The 16,644-nt window shown below is 30.6% G+C and overlaps 2 protein-coding genes across 2 annotated transcripts; one reads left to right on the forward strand and one right to left on the reverse strand.

Annotated features, from left to right (window-relative positions):
- The first annotated feature begins 6,168 nt into the window (after positions 1–6,168).
- Positions 6,169–8,268, forward strand: LOC114391816 (BTB/POZ domain-containing protein At2g24240-like). Its single transcript, XM_028352793.1, has one exon. It carries the CDS (start codon positions 6,705–6,707, stop codon positions 8,040–8,042), a length of 1,338 nt encoding a protein of 445 aa, XP_028208594.1. The 5' UTR covers positions 6,169–6,704; the 3' UTR covers positions 8,043–8,268.
- An 882-nt stretch (positions 8,269–9,150) lies between these two features.
- Positions 9,151–10,230, reverse strand: LOC114393510 (omega-6 fatty acid desaturase, chloroplastic-like). Its single transcript, XM_028354866.1, has 4 exons — positions 10,222–10,230; positions 9,937–10,140; positions 9,431–9,574; positions 9,151–9,306 (listed from the first exon to the last, which is right to left on the reverse strand). The coding sequence occupies exons 1-4, from the start codon at positions 10,228–10,230 to the stop codon at positions 9,151–9,153; spliced, it is 513 nt and encodes a 170-aa protein (XP_028210667.1).
- Positions 10,231–16,644: the final 6,414 nt, after the last annotated feature.

The raw sequence follows: 16,644 nt of genomic DNA on the forward strand, positions 1-16,644 counted from the left end.
GCTGGTAAATTTATAGGGGGCATGAACAATTTCAACTGCAAGTAGTCATTTAGAGGTTTGGAATTTTTAATGGCTACAATAAACATATTTGCTCAAACATGCTCTACCTTTATAATTAACTGACACAAATTTAGAATTAGTAGTCTACACGTATATCAATCAAGCCAAAAGTTCCCCATTTTCAATTTATCTTAAAAACTCGTTCAAAAAAAAAAATCTCTTTTCTTTCCTTGCTTCTAATAAGTTTTCGTAATTACTCCTGTCAAGCACATGTAAAGACACAACAATTGCTCATTGAAAAAAATATAAGTAATTCTTTTGGTTCCATCAATTCACCTTATTAACATGGTTGTAGGCACATCACCTAAATGCCCTTGCAATACGACCAATACCCTTTAGCCAGTGGTCATGGCCTAACCTATAACAAGCTCATGTAGAAAAGAAAAATAACAAATATTCATCTAATTCTAGTGTAACACAACAATACTGATCTCCTAGAAAAAAAAACAATATAATACTGACAATGACATGTAACTATGGTAGTATAAAATAAAATATTAGGCAAGTATCATTGCCATGTACGTACCAAAAGAATAAACAGTTAGACAATGGCACGTCAGGATGTTAAAGGAGTATGAGAAAGAACCAAAGCCTTTTTCATACCTTACTATTACTACCAGTCTATCATACTACCATTGTACTTCAGCGAGCTAATGATTTTATATATTGGATTATCTTGAAAATGCATAATTTTAGATGAGGGATTGAGGATTAGTTTGAAAATTTCACATCATTAATAATATAACCGGTTCTTCAATTAAAAATTAATTATACATATCATGATCATGATCTCCAGCAGAAAGACAGACACTACCGTATGCACATTTTTTATCTTTCGGGTAAGACATTTGTTGTAGTTATACATGGAATATTCAAGCGATTTTTTTAACAATCTAAAAATATAATATTGTTATTTACATGAGAGGAAAGTAATTGACATTCAATGAGAGTAATGGAGAGTAGTTGCTGCGATTTGAATTGACGGACAAAAAGTCTCAAAAAATGTGTACAGCATCCTATCCAGATTTTTTATCATTTAGAACTGGACTTTTTATTGCAATTAACTGAAGTAGAAAATTGAAATATAATAGTGAAGTAATTTATAATAATAATAATAGTTATTATTATTATTATTATTAGCAAAAATACAAACGTAATAGCGTTTATACATCCACATTTCTATTTTGTTATTTCATTTTTTTACAGTAAGATTTAATTTCTATTTTGATTTCCTCATCATCGATTATGATAACTTTTAAAAAATAAATGATTTTTAAATTATAAAATGTCATTTTTTTAAATAGTTTTATAATTGTGTTGTGTTTCCAGAGTTTTTTTTCTTCTGATTTTAGTTTTCTAAAATTTATTATAATTTTTAAAAAGAAATTAATACTTTAAATTTAATTTTTCTCTTAAAAATATTTTTCATTTAACCAAAATGGTGAGTTATTCACTTTCACAATCGACATGCAGTTTTAACATTTATTTATTTAAAAAAAAAGAAAATTTTAAAACTTGAAAACTGAATCAGATGAAGAAAAAGTTTTCTGTTTCTGTTTTAGTTTTAAAATTAAAATCATGCTTTTCACGTTTAAAATAAAATTTAAAAAATCCATTCTTCATTTAACCAAAATGGTGAGTTACTTTTATAATTATCGGCATGTAGTTCAAAAAAATTTTAAACTAAAAAATAGAAGGAAAATTTAAAACTTGAAAACTGAATCAGATGAGGATTTAGTTTTTTTTATCCGGTTTTATTTTTAAAATTAAAATCATAATTTTTACTTTTAAAATAAAAATAAAAATATTCATTCTTAAAAGTTGGTTTAAAATTAAAATTCTTACCTTATATGGTAATACTGGATCACCAAAATATTTTTTCTTCTATGTAAATTATGGTAGCGGATGCAAATACTTTTTGTAGAAAATAAAAAATGTGAATGAATGTGGTAGCAAACAGGGAGAAAAATTAATTACAGTACAATTTTGACAAACTTTAAAAGAAAAAAAATAGGAAGAGATATGCTGATTTCTCTTTCTCAATTCAAAAGTGAATCTACAAAATAGGAAGAACACAGAAATTTAATGTGGCTTTTTGTAAAGTTATTTGATTTGAATCCTTGCAGTTATGATAAATATACGCAAACAGTTATTCTATTTCTGCATTTCTATTTTAACTTATTTGCATTTCAAAACTGCATTTCTATTTTCTAGCAGATGAGTAAAGCAACAAAGAGAGAAAAGTAAATCAGATTAAGCAAAACAAAACAATAATTGTTGAAGTGCAAAACAATACCTTCAATGGCTGAGCACATCATGCAGATGAAGAAGGAGAAAAAGAACAAAAGAAGGCAAGGTGAAAAAATGAAAAAGATATAAAATTTAAATGTTATTAACCGTGAAAGGAGTGAACTTTAAGAAACCACATACTTTATGATAAAGTGAGAGATAAAAGCCGGTGAGTGAAGAGAAATTAATGCTGATGCCTTCTTCAAAGTTCAACTCTTTTTTGTGCATACAAAAAAAAAAAAAACATTAAATCAAACAATGCATAACCAAAAGGCCAAAGTTTACCTAAAAATGAGCAATATGTATGAGGCTAATTCCTTCATCTCATCACCTTCAGTAGGAAAATCATTTAGCATTTCCCTTAAAAAATATTTATGACAACCTGTAAAAGTAAATTGATTAAGAAAAAATTCCAATGAATCAATTGGGAAAAGAAGTTAATCCAAAGAAGCAAATGCTTTACATTTGCATCTCAATAGGGGAAAGAAGTTAGTCCAACACTAAGCACATAACCTGAGGACGAGCAATACATATGAGGTGGTTGAATGCTGTGTTGCCCCTGATATCTTACATTCGATGATAGAAACAATCTTAATAAATGTAAAACATGACACCTACACGCAAAACCAAGATCAAAATGAGCAAGTTCTGAAAGAGAAAAAAAGATTGAAACTTGATGTTTTGATATTGATGCAGACAAAAGAGAACCCTTTCATTTTTTTTTTCTCTTTGTGGAGGGCGTAAATATGTAATAACGGATCTTGATGCAATTGAGGTTTTAAGGAAGAAGATTGGTGACTCATGTTTGCTCTATGCTGTTTACGTTGTGATGTTTGCCAGTTTATTTGTGGGTTCGTCAGTTTTAAGATTTTTAAATAATAATCTCAAACAAACGTTCAAGGAAAGAAGGAAATTGTAGAAATAAGGTTACTAACTTGGACGGGTGAGGAGTGGGAATAAAAACAGAAGAAGAGAGAAAATGTCACAGTGTTTTGTTTTTCACCTTTTTATTGGACTATTTTAGTATATTTTAATTGTTATCCATAATCCTCACATAAGATTTAGACAGTTTTGAAGGATAATTTAGACTAAGTAAATATGTACATCAAACTCTTGTATCTCCTTATATATTGTTATAAATTATTATTATATTTATCGGATCTTATTAATCAAGACCATGATGGACCAAATTATTGCAAGTCCATCTTGTAGGTTGCTCTAGATGTGTGATTGATGGAGAAGAATGAAGATGAATAAATGCACCATACACTTTTACTACCATCCCTGAGTATCATGCATTGCTTGTGGCAAATATAATGGAACTAGATAGTAGATAATTCGTTTGACAAACTGCATTGTTAACACTCACTAATTGGCTTGAAATGTTTGGTCGTACCCACCAAAAGTATGATAAACGAAGATAAACTATATTGGTGCCTTTGAGTTTAAGAAAATTTCCAATCATGTAATGTCCCTTTTAAGCTTCGTTACTGTAGAGCCAATCCCAAGTTTAATTATCCAAAACTCTGCTTCTAAAGCATTCGGTGTCATCCTCATTCCACTCCCCTATCTCAAAAGTTAAAAAGGAAAGGAAGATTGTGACTATCACATAGCCACCAAACGCTGTCGCAGATCAAAATATCTGTAACAATTAGCAATATATGATTTGAAAAGGGTTTACATAAGGCCGTCTCTGCATATTGCTAATTGTTAAAGTCATTTGAGATTTTTAAAACATTATATTATCATATCCAACAATTATTTATTTTTTTTGTTACAAACTACAAGTAGATCACTATTTACAACAAATTAAGTTCTCTTTATGAATATTTAACATAATTGTATTCTTAAATATTAAACTAAAGACCATTATTTAATCTAGAACAAAGACTAATTGATCCATGCATTAGGTGGTCAATAGAAATCTACCAACAGTCCAAAAACTAACTTATATAAATACTGATTTGAAATCTTCTCGCAATGTCACCTTAGAGTAGGATCCACCATGCCATATTTATTCTCAACTTGCAATGTCACTGAAAATGGAAAGGAAAAAGGTGCTAGGCCTACCAAACCCTCTTCCCGTATTTTCCACACAGGGGAAGCCCAATGGGCGTTAGTCAACTCTTCATATCTGTTTCCCCCCCCTAAAAATATAGTCCTTAAAACTATGAATATGTGTAAAATACAAAATTGTTATCTCATTTCCAAAAATTATCATACATTATTTATTTTAATTTTTAATTATTGTAATTGTAAGGATAAAAATCATTATCATGTAGTAACGTCGATGATTAAAAAGCTAAGTAAATGATAATTTTAAGAATTGAAAATTTATTTCATAAATTTATATTGATTAATACCTATGGACTAGTTTAATAGTAGTATTTAAAATAGGAATTGGAACGTATTGACTACTTCAAAGGCCTCGAGTTTCACAACCTGTTCCTTCAATTGAATCGGGTGGCACGCAGTGAGTTCTCATTTTATCTTTCTAAATAAATAAATAAAATACTCACTCTTATTAGGGAAAATTGAGAGTGAGACTTATCTTATCACGAAAGGACAAAATGGAAAGAAAAAAAATGAATGTTCACTTGATAAAATTCTGACGTTGAGACTTATCTGTTTATCTATCATGAGTACACGATTATCATTCGAATTCCAGTCAATTACAAAACCCTTTTTGGTGTGTATTAGTAAAAATTGGCACTTCATTGTCACACTCACACAGAATGGTGCAATTTGGTCTACCTTCGTTGGTTACGAAGTGAACTAAAGAATGATAAGGACACTTTACTAGTTAATAAATTGCAAATTGATCCTACTGGATTTCACTTTCTAAGAATAAGAATTTTTGAAGATTATAAATTTTCTGAGAAATTATTAATAAAATTAAATTTCTTATATATAGACAAGTACCGCTATATTTGTTTTAATATTTTTATATAGATTTTTTTGTATTAGAAAATTTTTTATTTTCTTTAACTGTATAATATATCTCATTTATTGTTATATCATTTTAGGTTTAATATAATTTATATTTTTTCCAAAAAGAAAATTACAAATTGACCCAATTAGTAATAAAATTCAAAGAGTATACGGAATAAGTTGCTCATAAAATCTCAATCATCTGGTTCTAGTTCTAATAAGTTTTAGAAATTGGAAGTCTCATGACGCGCTTTCTATCTATACCCCCATTCCCGCGCAGGAAAGTTGACTTGGTAAGAACCATGGAGAGGAGCCAGCTACCTTAAATATTAATTTAATTACTTCAGCAAAGTAAATAAGCAAAGGGGTGTGATCCCCTGCCACGGGACGTACTTTATTGGTACCATTCAGATTTTACTACAGCCGTTTGATGTGATATGGAGAATGATGGTGTGTCGTTCATTGGATTTCATGCGGATTATTTAGCTTAACCAATTATTTCCAGAGAAAAATTATGCACTCAGTTTATAACGATTTACATAATTATTTAATCATAATTTATCTTTTATTTTTATGTTATGATTGTTACTTTTGTGATGGAGTAAAATCATCACAAAATAAATATATAAAAGACTAAAACATAAAAATTAGAATATAGAGATTAAATAATTAATTAACTAGATTATTTTTAGAGTTTAATATTTATACAATAAATTCTTTACATAATTAACTAATAAAAAATACTACGATTTTCAAAATAATCATTGTTAAAGTTCTATAAATTAAAATTTATAATTAGATTGTTCATAAAGTCATTTACGTTTTAAATACATACTATGCTTACTATTATTTTTTTATAAGGAGAGACACAAATATGGGTGGCGCAGCCAATTGAAGAACAAGGAGGGGACAAAGAAAACAGAGAGAGAACAAAAACAAAAGCAGAGTGACTTATAGGGAGAGATCAAACTGGGTCAATTCAGTTTTGAATTCCGACCGTTCCACCCATCTTGATTCCTTTTTCCTTCACCAAATCCCACAGTTTTAAAAAAAATTAAACTTTTTTAAAAGCGGTCTCTTACAAATACAATACAATAACCATCCCCATGTCTTGTTTTCCCACAATCTCATCATTTTTGCGTTGCTTTATCTCTGTACTCTGATCCTATCCTTCCAAAGTTCCATCCTTACTTCCTTCCCCTTTGCTTCAATTCCAATCCTTCCTTCATCCGTAATCATTCACTCACCTCTCTTCACCAAATAAACAAAAGGAACATCCCTATTTATTCGCCACCCATTTTGTGGCAGTTACACCTCTGCTTCTTCGTTCATTCATCCAATTCAATTCAACCCAGAGGCGTTGAATTGAACGAACCCCATCTCCGGGTTTCTTTAAAAGTCACAAACTTCAGAGGAATCAAACCATGGGGGTTCAGAAAGACAGGGTGAAATTCAACGTGGGTGGCAGGGTGATGGAAACGACATCCACAACCCTTGCCAATGCAGGGCGCAATTCAATGTTCGGGGCAATGTTCGACGACAATTGGAACCTCATACCAAACAACGACAACAACAAGAACGAAAGATTCATCGATCGCAACCCGGATTGCTTCGCGATCCTCCTCGATCTGCTCCGAACCGGCGAGCTCCACGTCCCACCCAGCATCCCGGAGAAGCTCCTCTACAGGGAGGCCCTCTACTACGGCCTATTGGACCACGTGCGCGCCGCCAAGTGGGGCCCATTCGACGGCAACAGATTAAGGTTGTCGCGGTCCCTGCAGGGCCAGGCACCGGGCGACGGAACCGCCGTCCGGGCGGGCCCGGATGGCGGCTGCTGCGTTGCGCACGGCAGCATGGTTCACGTCTATGACTGGATGTTGGAAGAACACCGTCCTCTGAACCTCGATTACCAGAGGGTCAACGATGTTGGTTGGGTTGACTCCGACAACGTGGTTATCGGAGTCAGCGAGCGCCTCGGGCGAGGTGACGGCGGGATGGGGCTGTTCAGCTCCCACACAGGGGAGCTGAGATACAAGTTTCACGTCTGTCATGACAATCAGGTGAAAAGTTACACTGCTGGAGCTCTGAGTTTCAGTTCGGATTATAAGATATTTTCTAGCTGCAAAGGGAGGAGTAATGAGTATGGTGTTGGGGTTTGGGATCAGGTTACTGGGAAGCAGATTGATTTCTTCTACGAGCCTTTGGGGTGGTCCCTTGGGGATGCTGATAAGCTTCAGTGGATGGAAGGGAGCAATTGTTTGTTGGTGGCTACTATGTTTCCTAGGAAGGACAACTGTTACATTAGTCTTTTGGATTTCAGGGACAAGAAGATGGTGTGGTGTTGGTCTGATGTGGGGGCTCCTTTTGCCGTCGATGAGAAACGGGTCAGGGATGCTATTGCCATGGAAGATAATAACTCCATTTGTGTGGTAAATGAGTTTGAGGATTTGGGGTTCATGGATTTGAGAAGTTCTGCTGCCAATAGCATTAGGTGGAGCTCCAGGAGTAGGTTGATGAAGGGGAAGATGCCTGAGGAACCATGTTATCCTAAACTGGCATTGCATGGGGGACAGCTTTTTTCGTCCATGAATGATTGCATTTCGGTGTTCTGTGGTCCTGAATGGGTTTTGACGTCTAGGCTCAGACGAAGCTATGGTGGTTCAATTTGTGATTTTTCCATTGGAGGGGATAGGCTTTTCGCGCTTCATAGTGAGGAGAATGTGGTTGATATTTGGGAGACTCCAACACCACCAATTATATGATTTTAGTTTTAGTTTCAAGTTAATTTTTCTTTGGTTTGTGCTATGAACCAGACTGCTTCTGGTTTTTTTCTAGATAGTGTTGAGTTTAAAAACTTAGTCTAAAAACTTGTTTATACGAGATTGAGTAGTTTATAGCTTGGCATACATGTAGGTTTACCTGTACAGAGAAAAATGACTTACAGTTGAATGAAAGTAATGAAACAGTGAAGCTACTGATTCTGTGAAAGAGAGACTGTTAAACTCAGAAATTAGCTTACTGATTTATGCATTTATTACTGGAAACATTCTAGTTTTCAGGACAGAATTACTGCACAAGACATAGACAACACAAGGTATTCCTCTTAAAAGGAGTCTCCTCCTTCAAAATATAGCAATTAGTAAAACTATGAAAATAATATAACCACCCCTAGCCCCACACATATAATGCATCGCTGCCATCGCACACTAACTAGCAAACCATTCTATAACTGCCTAGATAACTGCATAAAGACAGACATACTACACAACAAATAATAATTCAGATCCATAGCTACCTAAATAACTACCTAAATAGCTGACCAAATTCACGATTACTACACAAACACTAATAATTCAGGCCTACTGAATCTCAGTTTGCTTCTTATCCTTTCACATAAATTTTCCAAGGTCTATCTCTATCAGAGACTAAGGAGTTTCATGTATACGTTTGTTTGCTTCGTGTAAATAAACCATGGTACAGGAATAACAGGATTTTATCCATAACATGGATGTTACCATTATGTCTCTTACAATGCATTATGCATGTTGTCTTTAGCCTGCATTTTATCCCTTCAGTATTAGTGCCATCTGACTTTGAGTACATGTGGGACAGAGAGTGTGAATGCATATTGGAAAAATAACTATATTGTACAACAGAATGACGCATTATCCCACTATCAATTTTAACAAGCAAATCTTTTCTTCCTTGACCAATCTGCTCAAATATAAATTTACAAGTGTGGATTTGAGGACAAAAAAAACAAGTTTTGCACTTCATATTCAATAGAAATATAAGCTAGTCCCTCTACAGCATACATTCAAGATGCACCTAGAAAAACGAAAATACAAAATAGAAGGAAACACAAACTGCTTACATGTTTGTTTTTGCATGATGCCTGTCATGCTTAAATCGCCAAGGCTCATATGGATAAATCAGGGGCATAAAGGCCAAAGTTCCAACAATGTCCTCTACCAATTTGTTAGACGAAAATGATTTGTGAGCACAATCATGTCCTATAACAAAGAACTGTATGGCAAAAAAGGAAAGAGGATTATAAAACTTAAAAAAAAAAAGTTGGCCTAGATCTTTAAGAAGAAAAGCGTCGTCACTAAGAAATAATGATAAGGAAAAATGTGTGTATTGAACTAACCCCAGTTATTGCAGTCCCTGTCCATGCCCAAGCCAGAGGAAGAAGATACCAGGGAGCTTTGGAAATCAAGAAGATCCCCAGTGCATAAGAAGTGACAGATATCAAAACAGATTTCCATGCTTTCACATCATCAATCTCAAAGACCTTCAAAAAAAAAAATCCAAAAAGAAAAATATGCATGATGATCAATGATTATGCATAAATAAAAACTGTATACATGCATTGGCGCTTTAAATTTCTCATAATGTGCAGGGAATATTACTGTCATCATTGATGTTTTATTATAAACTTATATGCCATAATGATATTAGGAACATTTTGTCAACACTTTATGCAAGCAAACAAAAACTAAAGAATGTTATTTTAAGCACGCAAAAGTATTTGATAGTAAAACATAGAGTATCTAAGAGGTGATTCTGCATACTTCAATTTAACAGAAACGTCCTGTTCAGTGATGATGCTATAAAACATGACACCGACGTAAAGAATAATTAAAAATAAAGCACCTCCTTAGGAAGGGAATTGATGACATCCTTTAAAGTAACATCATCAGGAAGCGACTCTCCAATTTGCCTGAAACCGTAGTCTTCAGCTAGTTGTTTTCTATACTCCGCACTTTCCACCGGAGCTGGTTGTACGGGAATTGCCACGGCACGTATGACAGTAACCTTATTCCTAGTAACGAAATTCCTTTGACGCCTGAACCCTTTCTGGATAAGCCCATTACTGTTTAGACTAAATATTCCTGTGGCAGCAGAATGACAAATAATTATTTAAAATTCATCCATTACCCGCACCATTTATGTTCATGCCTATTAAAAGTTAAGCATGACGGCACCATTACTATATATGTTCAGGCCAACATAACGACATTGATCAGTGATGCCACCAGGTAATAGTAGCTAGTTTTTTTTTTTTTTCTTAACACGTCATTGAAAAAAAGAAGAATTATAGAAAGCAAAACTCTCGTTCAAGTATTTAAAGTGTCTAAATATTTAACGCAACTATATACTAGGACTCGAACATAATTGTTCTTAATATGTTGTGATAGAGGACCATTTCCAATCTGTTGAGCTTAATTGCGATAAGGAAGTAAAAGAAAAACAGCAAATTGAGGTAATGCAAAAATAACGTGCATATATACCCGGGGAGTACTGGGCAGCAATGTGTCTCGGAAGAACTGGGTTCTGCAAAATGAAAGCATAGTAAAACTAAAACTTGCTTGAAAGTTGAAAGGCGCTTAGGAATTGGGAAGGAAGAAAGGAAGAAAACCTTGAATAGGAGTAATGAATAAGTGAGCAGAAATTAAATTAAGCGGCTTTGGGCTCTAAAGGATAGAATTGAAAGAGATCAGATAACGCCTTTTTTCTCCCTTTCAGAAAAGCCTCTAAATGTGGACTGGCTTTAAGAGACACTTTTGGCGCCCTAAGTAATACTACAATCATTTCCATCTTTTTCTTTTACCACAACATTAGTGTGAAACTACGGAATATCCAAACCAAATTTAGATGACTAATATTTGCCAAAAATTTCCTTAAACTTTGCTTAGAGGTTTGAGCCCAATATTACTTGTTTGTACCAACTTATTCGTCCTATCATTTTCTCTTCTAGTTATTAACTAGTCAATATTTAAATATATAATAAAGAGTTTAATTTCCATTTATTATCAATTTAAAAAATTTACGCTAATAATCAATAAAAAATAATTCTCAATATAAATTTTTAATTAATTATTATAAAAATTAATAATTTTATTGCATGTGGTAATTTATGAATGGATATGAGTATAAACAATATTTATAATATTGTTACTTCAGTTTAATTAAATTTATATAATAAAATATGAATTATTAATTTTAACGGTTAACTTTTAATTTACAGTTATGTATTGTTCTTTATCTTTTTTATTGGTTAAAACTATATTTGTATTAATAAAAAGAATCCAATGGAGGATTAAAATCGAATAATAATAAAAATATTTATATTGTTTGAAATATGGTAGGCTACATTAAACATAAAAGACTATTTTTTACAATATAGAAAATTTTATAGTATCTTTTAACTGATGATAAAGTGTGTTTGTAACATTTTTCTTTATAATGTATAGCATGTTTGGATACACACTGAAACCATGGTGGAAGGTTAAAATTGTAGTGAAGGGCCAAAAAATTAAAATCAATTATGAGTTGCTTCACGGTCATTGTAGTTTTGACCATGATTGTAATTCACCACATCATCACTCTAAACTCGCACATATAGTGGGAGGGATAATGACAATTATAATAATAAGTAAAAAAATTACCTGTAGTGATAGTGAAAACAATTATAACAATACTAGTGGGACATATTTTAGATAAGGATAGAGAAATTAAGAGTGATGATCATATCAATACTAACAGCTGTTATGACGGTTTTGACATAAAAAACATGCTTATACACATTGTTAAGATACCGTATTATACTCAAAATCGATTGTCAACTTGATTCTGGTACTATGTCAATTAATCATTAGTAAAAAAAATTGACAAGATAAAACAACTAATATATAAAATTCGTGAATTATTATTATTATTATTAAAGTTAATAACAATAGTGATAATGACAATAATAATTATGAGAGTATTAATAATAATGTGTTGGAAATAATGATAGTGGGTTGTGATAATGGCTATGATAATCATTAGGATAATAATTATAGTGATTGTCATGACAATATAATTATATAAATGTGATGATTATCTTAGATAATGTTATACAATGATGATAAAAACAATAATATAAAAAAATGTTTCATAAAGTTATCTTATAAAATATCTCTCTATATATATTTATGTCTCTCTCTATCTCTATATATATATATATATTAATCTTATAATGCTGATTTTAAAAAAATCCTGTAAGTCAATTTCCGCTACTAAAATTACCCTCAGGGATAAATAGTCAATACAACAAATAATTGACTCGATAGAAAATGCCATGGTTTTAAAAAGTGCTATCAATTGATAAATATAACAAAAGATCATTACTTTTTGAGGGTTTTTTTTTACCTATTACTTAATTAGAAGGTATTAAAATCAATAATGTAACGAATATCTTTTTTTATAATAAAATTACTTTCAACTTTTAATATGACCTTAAATAATATTTCTCTCGTATATGATAAGTATATAAAATATTTAAGAATTAGACAGAGATAAGAACATAATTTAAGATAACCATTAATATTGTTTTAAATTTTTAAGTAGATATGTAAATAAAAACACTTTTTTTTATCAATAAATAGATTAAAAGAAAGAAAATGAGAAATATCAATGAAATTTAAAACCTTTTACTCCACTTCTTGCTTATAAATCCTCTAGTTTTTAATTAAATAGATATCGTTTGCCACGTTTATATATGTGCGATGCTCCACGTTTTTATTGGCTTCCCTAATGCAAATCAAATTATAGGGGATAAGTATAACGCAGCGCGTTGACTTGAAAGTTGAAAGGTGATGACTAGTTTATGCGTGTACATGTTTCACATGGCCATGGGTGCTGGCTGCTCTTGTGTTGGAGACTTAGAGTTTCAAAATATTTATTTACGGTTTTAATTTCAACAATGACAATTGGAATTTTTTTAGTACTTAACTTAGATTTCTCCCTTTAAAATAATAACATGAGTTTAATTTTTATATTATCAATCAATAAAAAAATATTTTAGATATGAATTTTAAAATAACTATTAAGAAAATTGCATTTATAAAGTTTTTTTAAATGACACTTACACAATTAATAATTTTTCAAAAATACTTATTTTCTTGAGATAACATCAAAGATAATTCTTTAAAATTATGTTATTCTCTTTCCATTCATATATATATATATATATATATGACCCAAATATTGTTAAAATCAAAGGCGTAGGAGCGGTCATATCCCATTATATGTTTTGATGATAACAAAAATTATTAAAGAAAAATTATTCTCCCCATATAAGCTCAAGTCAACAACTTTAAATTTATGTCATATTTTTTAATATTTTAAAAATTTTGTTGTATTATTTTAAATTTAAATATTTTGTTTTGTTGTTGGTAATTTTAAAATATTTTGTAATTTAAATATTTTACTTCAATTCAACTTGTTATATTTTTTTATCTTCTTTTGCTAATTTAATTTTCTAACTATAACAAAATAAAATTAAAATTTTTAAATAAAATATATTTTATCATTGTTGGAGGTTCGAATGTTATCTTAAATCTACTAGGTTAGGATGCTGGTGTTATTTGACAACACATGATATAAATTGTATTATGCGCATGCGGATAAGTTCATTTTATTACCGAGGATAAGGAGAATGAGAACAAAAAATATGATCACTTAAAAATATATTCTTGAAAAAATATATTTATTAAGTAACAAAATTAATAAAAATATGATGTAAGAAAGATTAAAATGGCTATTTTTTAAATATTTTTTCATATGATAGTTATAAATAGGAAAATATTTAACTAAATTTAAATACAATATAAATCATATGAAATTATATTTTTTTTTATAAATATTTAACTAAATTATATTTATATTCAGTATTTAAATATATGTATTTTTTCTTAAATACTATCCTACATAAATTATATTTTTATAAATTAACATATATAAATAAAAAAATTAATTTTTTTTTAAAAAAACTGCAAAAAATAGAAAAAATGAAAAGAAATAAAAAATAAAAAAACCAAATAATAATAAAAAACTCAGTTCATTTTCTGAATCGAGTATTTTTTTTTCGTTTTCTAAAATGAGTGTTTTTTTTAAAACCTAGTTTAGGAATCGATTTCTCGCAAACTAATTTTTAATTTAGGCAAAAAAAAAACATATTTTAGAAATTTGGAGGGATTGATTTGTGGCTTGAATAATATTTTGTATTATTTGGATAAATATTTAATTTATTTATATTATTTAGGTGGAAAAATCTCAAGGTGACATTTCACACACAAATTTTTAGTCCTCGGAACAAGATTCATCCGTTGACACAAATTTCTTGAAAAAAATCTCAAGGTGACATTTCACACCCAAAAACATTGATAAGGGTCTAACAAGAAAAATTAATGTGCTCTAAAATTGTTGGTGGTATGGATAGCCATAGAACTATAGAAGTTTTAATCACACGTAGGTGTGTTAGTGAAGATTGTTGGTCAATTCTTGTACGAATCCCCAATTATAACAAACTCAGATTTCCCCACTTTCAAAAAATACTTAATTATCACGTTGGATTGTTTGGTGGTCCAAATTAGTGTCTTACAGGACTCTATAATGCCTTAACCGAACGAACCCATTTATGTAACTTTCTCCGCATTTTCTGACAGCACAATATATACCAGTTTCCCCTCCTCCCCTCTTTCCTTTATTTATTAATTAATTTATTTTATTTTTTTTAACTTTAACCCTTGATAAAGCTTCAAGAAGAAGAAATAGTTCTAACCATAGTAAATTTAGAATCCCGTTTCCCATTTTGCTCACAAATTCAGCTAAATAACTCTTACCTGTTGAGAATTTCAAAATTTCAGGAAATTTGAAATGCCTAAAATTTAAATTGTTTTGATTTTAATTTCTCTGATTTTTCAAATGTTTTGTTTGGATAAATTAATTCAAATTTTTTTAATTTTAAATTCTTTATTTGAATAGGACAATTCAATTTTCTTCATATGCAAAATTTTAATTTTATATTTATTAGATGAAATTTTAATATTAAATTTTATAGAAAACAAATACAATCTAATTTTGAAATATTAATAAAATTTTTTTTTTCAATTTTTAATAATTTAAAAATATAAAATTTTGATAATTTTAACTAGGGTTGTTTTGCCTTACCACAATCAATGATGTTTTTAAACCAACGTCGAAGTTGGCTAAAAAATAGTCCTGACCAATGTTGGATAAAAAATCCTACCCAACATCGGCTATAAAATAGCCTTGACTGATGTTGGCTAAAAAATAGATTTGACCGATGTCGACCGAAAAAACTATAGTAGATGTCGACTGTAAGAACCTAGTCGATGTCGAATAAAAATAGTCATACCCGATGTCGGTCAAAAATACCTCGCTAATGTTAGCAGAAAAAATCCTACCCAACATCAACCAAAAAACCTAATTAATGTGATTAAGAAATAGCTCTAGTTGATGTCAGCCAGAAAACCCTAGTCGATGTCGGCAAAAAAAAACCTAACTGATGTCGACTAAGAAAATCTAGTTGACATAAATCAAAACACCTTAGCTAACATCGGTTGAAAAATAACACTCGTCGATATTGGCTAAAAAAATAACTTTGGATGATGTTAGCTGGAAAAACCTAGTTGACGTCGGCTGAAAAATCCTAGCAAGTGTCTACTCAAAAGTTAGACATGACTGATGCCAATAGAAAAAATCTAGCCAACGTCAGCTAAAAAAATCATTGGTCAACATCAATTGAAAAAACCTGGATGACAACGGTAAAAAAAAACCTTGGCCGACGTCAACAAAAAATTCCCATGACTGACGTCAGTGAGAAAATAACCCTAACCAACATCATCTAAAAAAAATCTTAGCCGCTATCAACAAAAAAATAGCTTTAGTTGACATCATACAAAAAAATTTTGACCGAAAAAACATTGGCCACTATTAGTGAAAAATAACTTATGTCGATGTTGGCTGTAAAAACTTTGGTCACTCATAGTTGCGAGTGTTGAGCGAAAAAGAGTCGCGAGCAAGAACGTGTGCATCTCTAGAAAAAAAAAATCAAATTCTATATTTTTTGAGAGAATTTGAAATCTTACTATTTTAGTCAATCAAAATGATTCATAAAAATACAAAAAAATAATTTTTTTTAAAATATTCTACCCAAACAAACTATCTTATCATGAATAATTTTAAATTCTTAAAAAAATGAATTCTCCTACTGAATTGTTCCATCCAAATACACTATTACAGTCTTATATTCTCAATTCTCCCGTTTTAGGACACTTTAGTTTATTATTATTATTATTTGCATTTAAAAGTAAGAGTATAACTAAAAAAAAAAGTAAGAGTAGAACAGTTGCTCAAGAGAGAAGTGGTGCTTACCCTTCCTTTAGATGCAGGGAAAGAAAACGATGAAGAATAGAAATAAAATGCATTCGGTTGATATTTTAATTTTGCTTATCAATTAATGACGCATTACTTATAATTAATAACCGTGCCCTTTTTTTTAATCAGCAAAAA

Source organism: Glycine soja, chromosome 17, assembly GCF_004193775.1.
Source record: "Glycine soja cultivar W05 chromosome 17, ASM419377v2, whole genome shotgun sequence".
In the NCBI taxonomy this organism is placed as follows: Eukaryota; Viridiplantae; Streptophyta; class Magnoliopsida; order Fabales; family Fabaceae; genus Glycine; species Glycine soja.

Bases quoted from the DNA above. Each gene is read 5' to 3' on its own strand.
- LOC114391816 (XM_028352793.1), top strand. From the start codon at position 6,705: ATGGGGGTTCAGAAAGACAGGGTGAAATTCAACGTGGGTGGCAGGGTG.
- LOC114393510 (XM_028354866.1), bottom strand. The intron at 9,575-9,936 runs GTGCTTTATTTT...TTTTTTTTGAAG, and splicing joins TCAATTCCCTTCCTAAGGAG to GTCTTTGAGATTGATGATGT. The intron at 9,307-9,430 runs GTTAGTTCAATA...TTTGCCATACAG, and splicing joins CAGGGACTGCAATAACTGGG to TTCTTTGTTATAGGACATGA.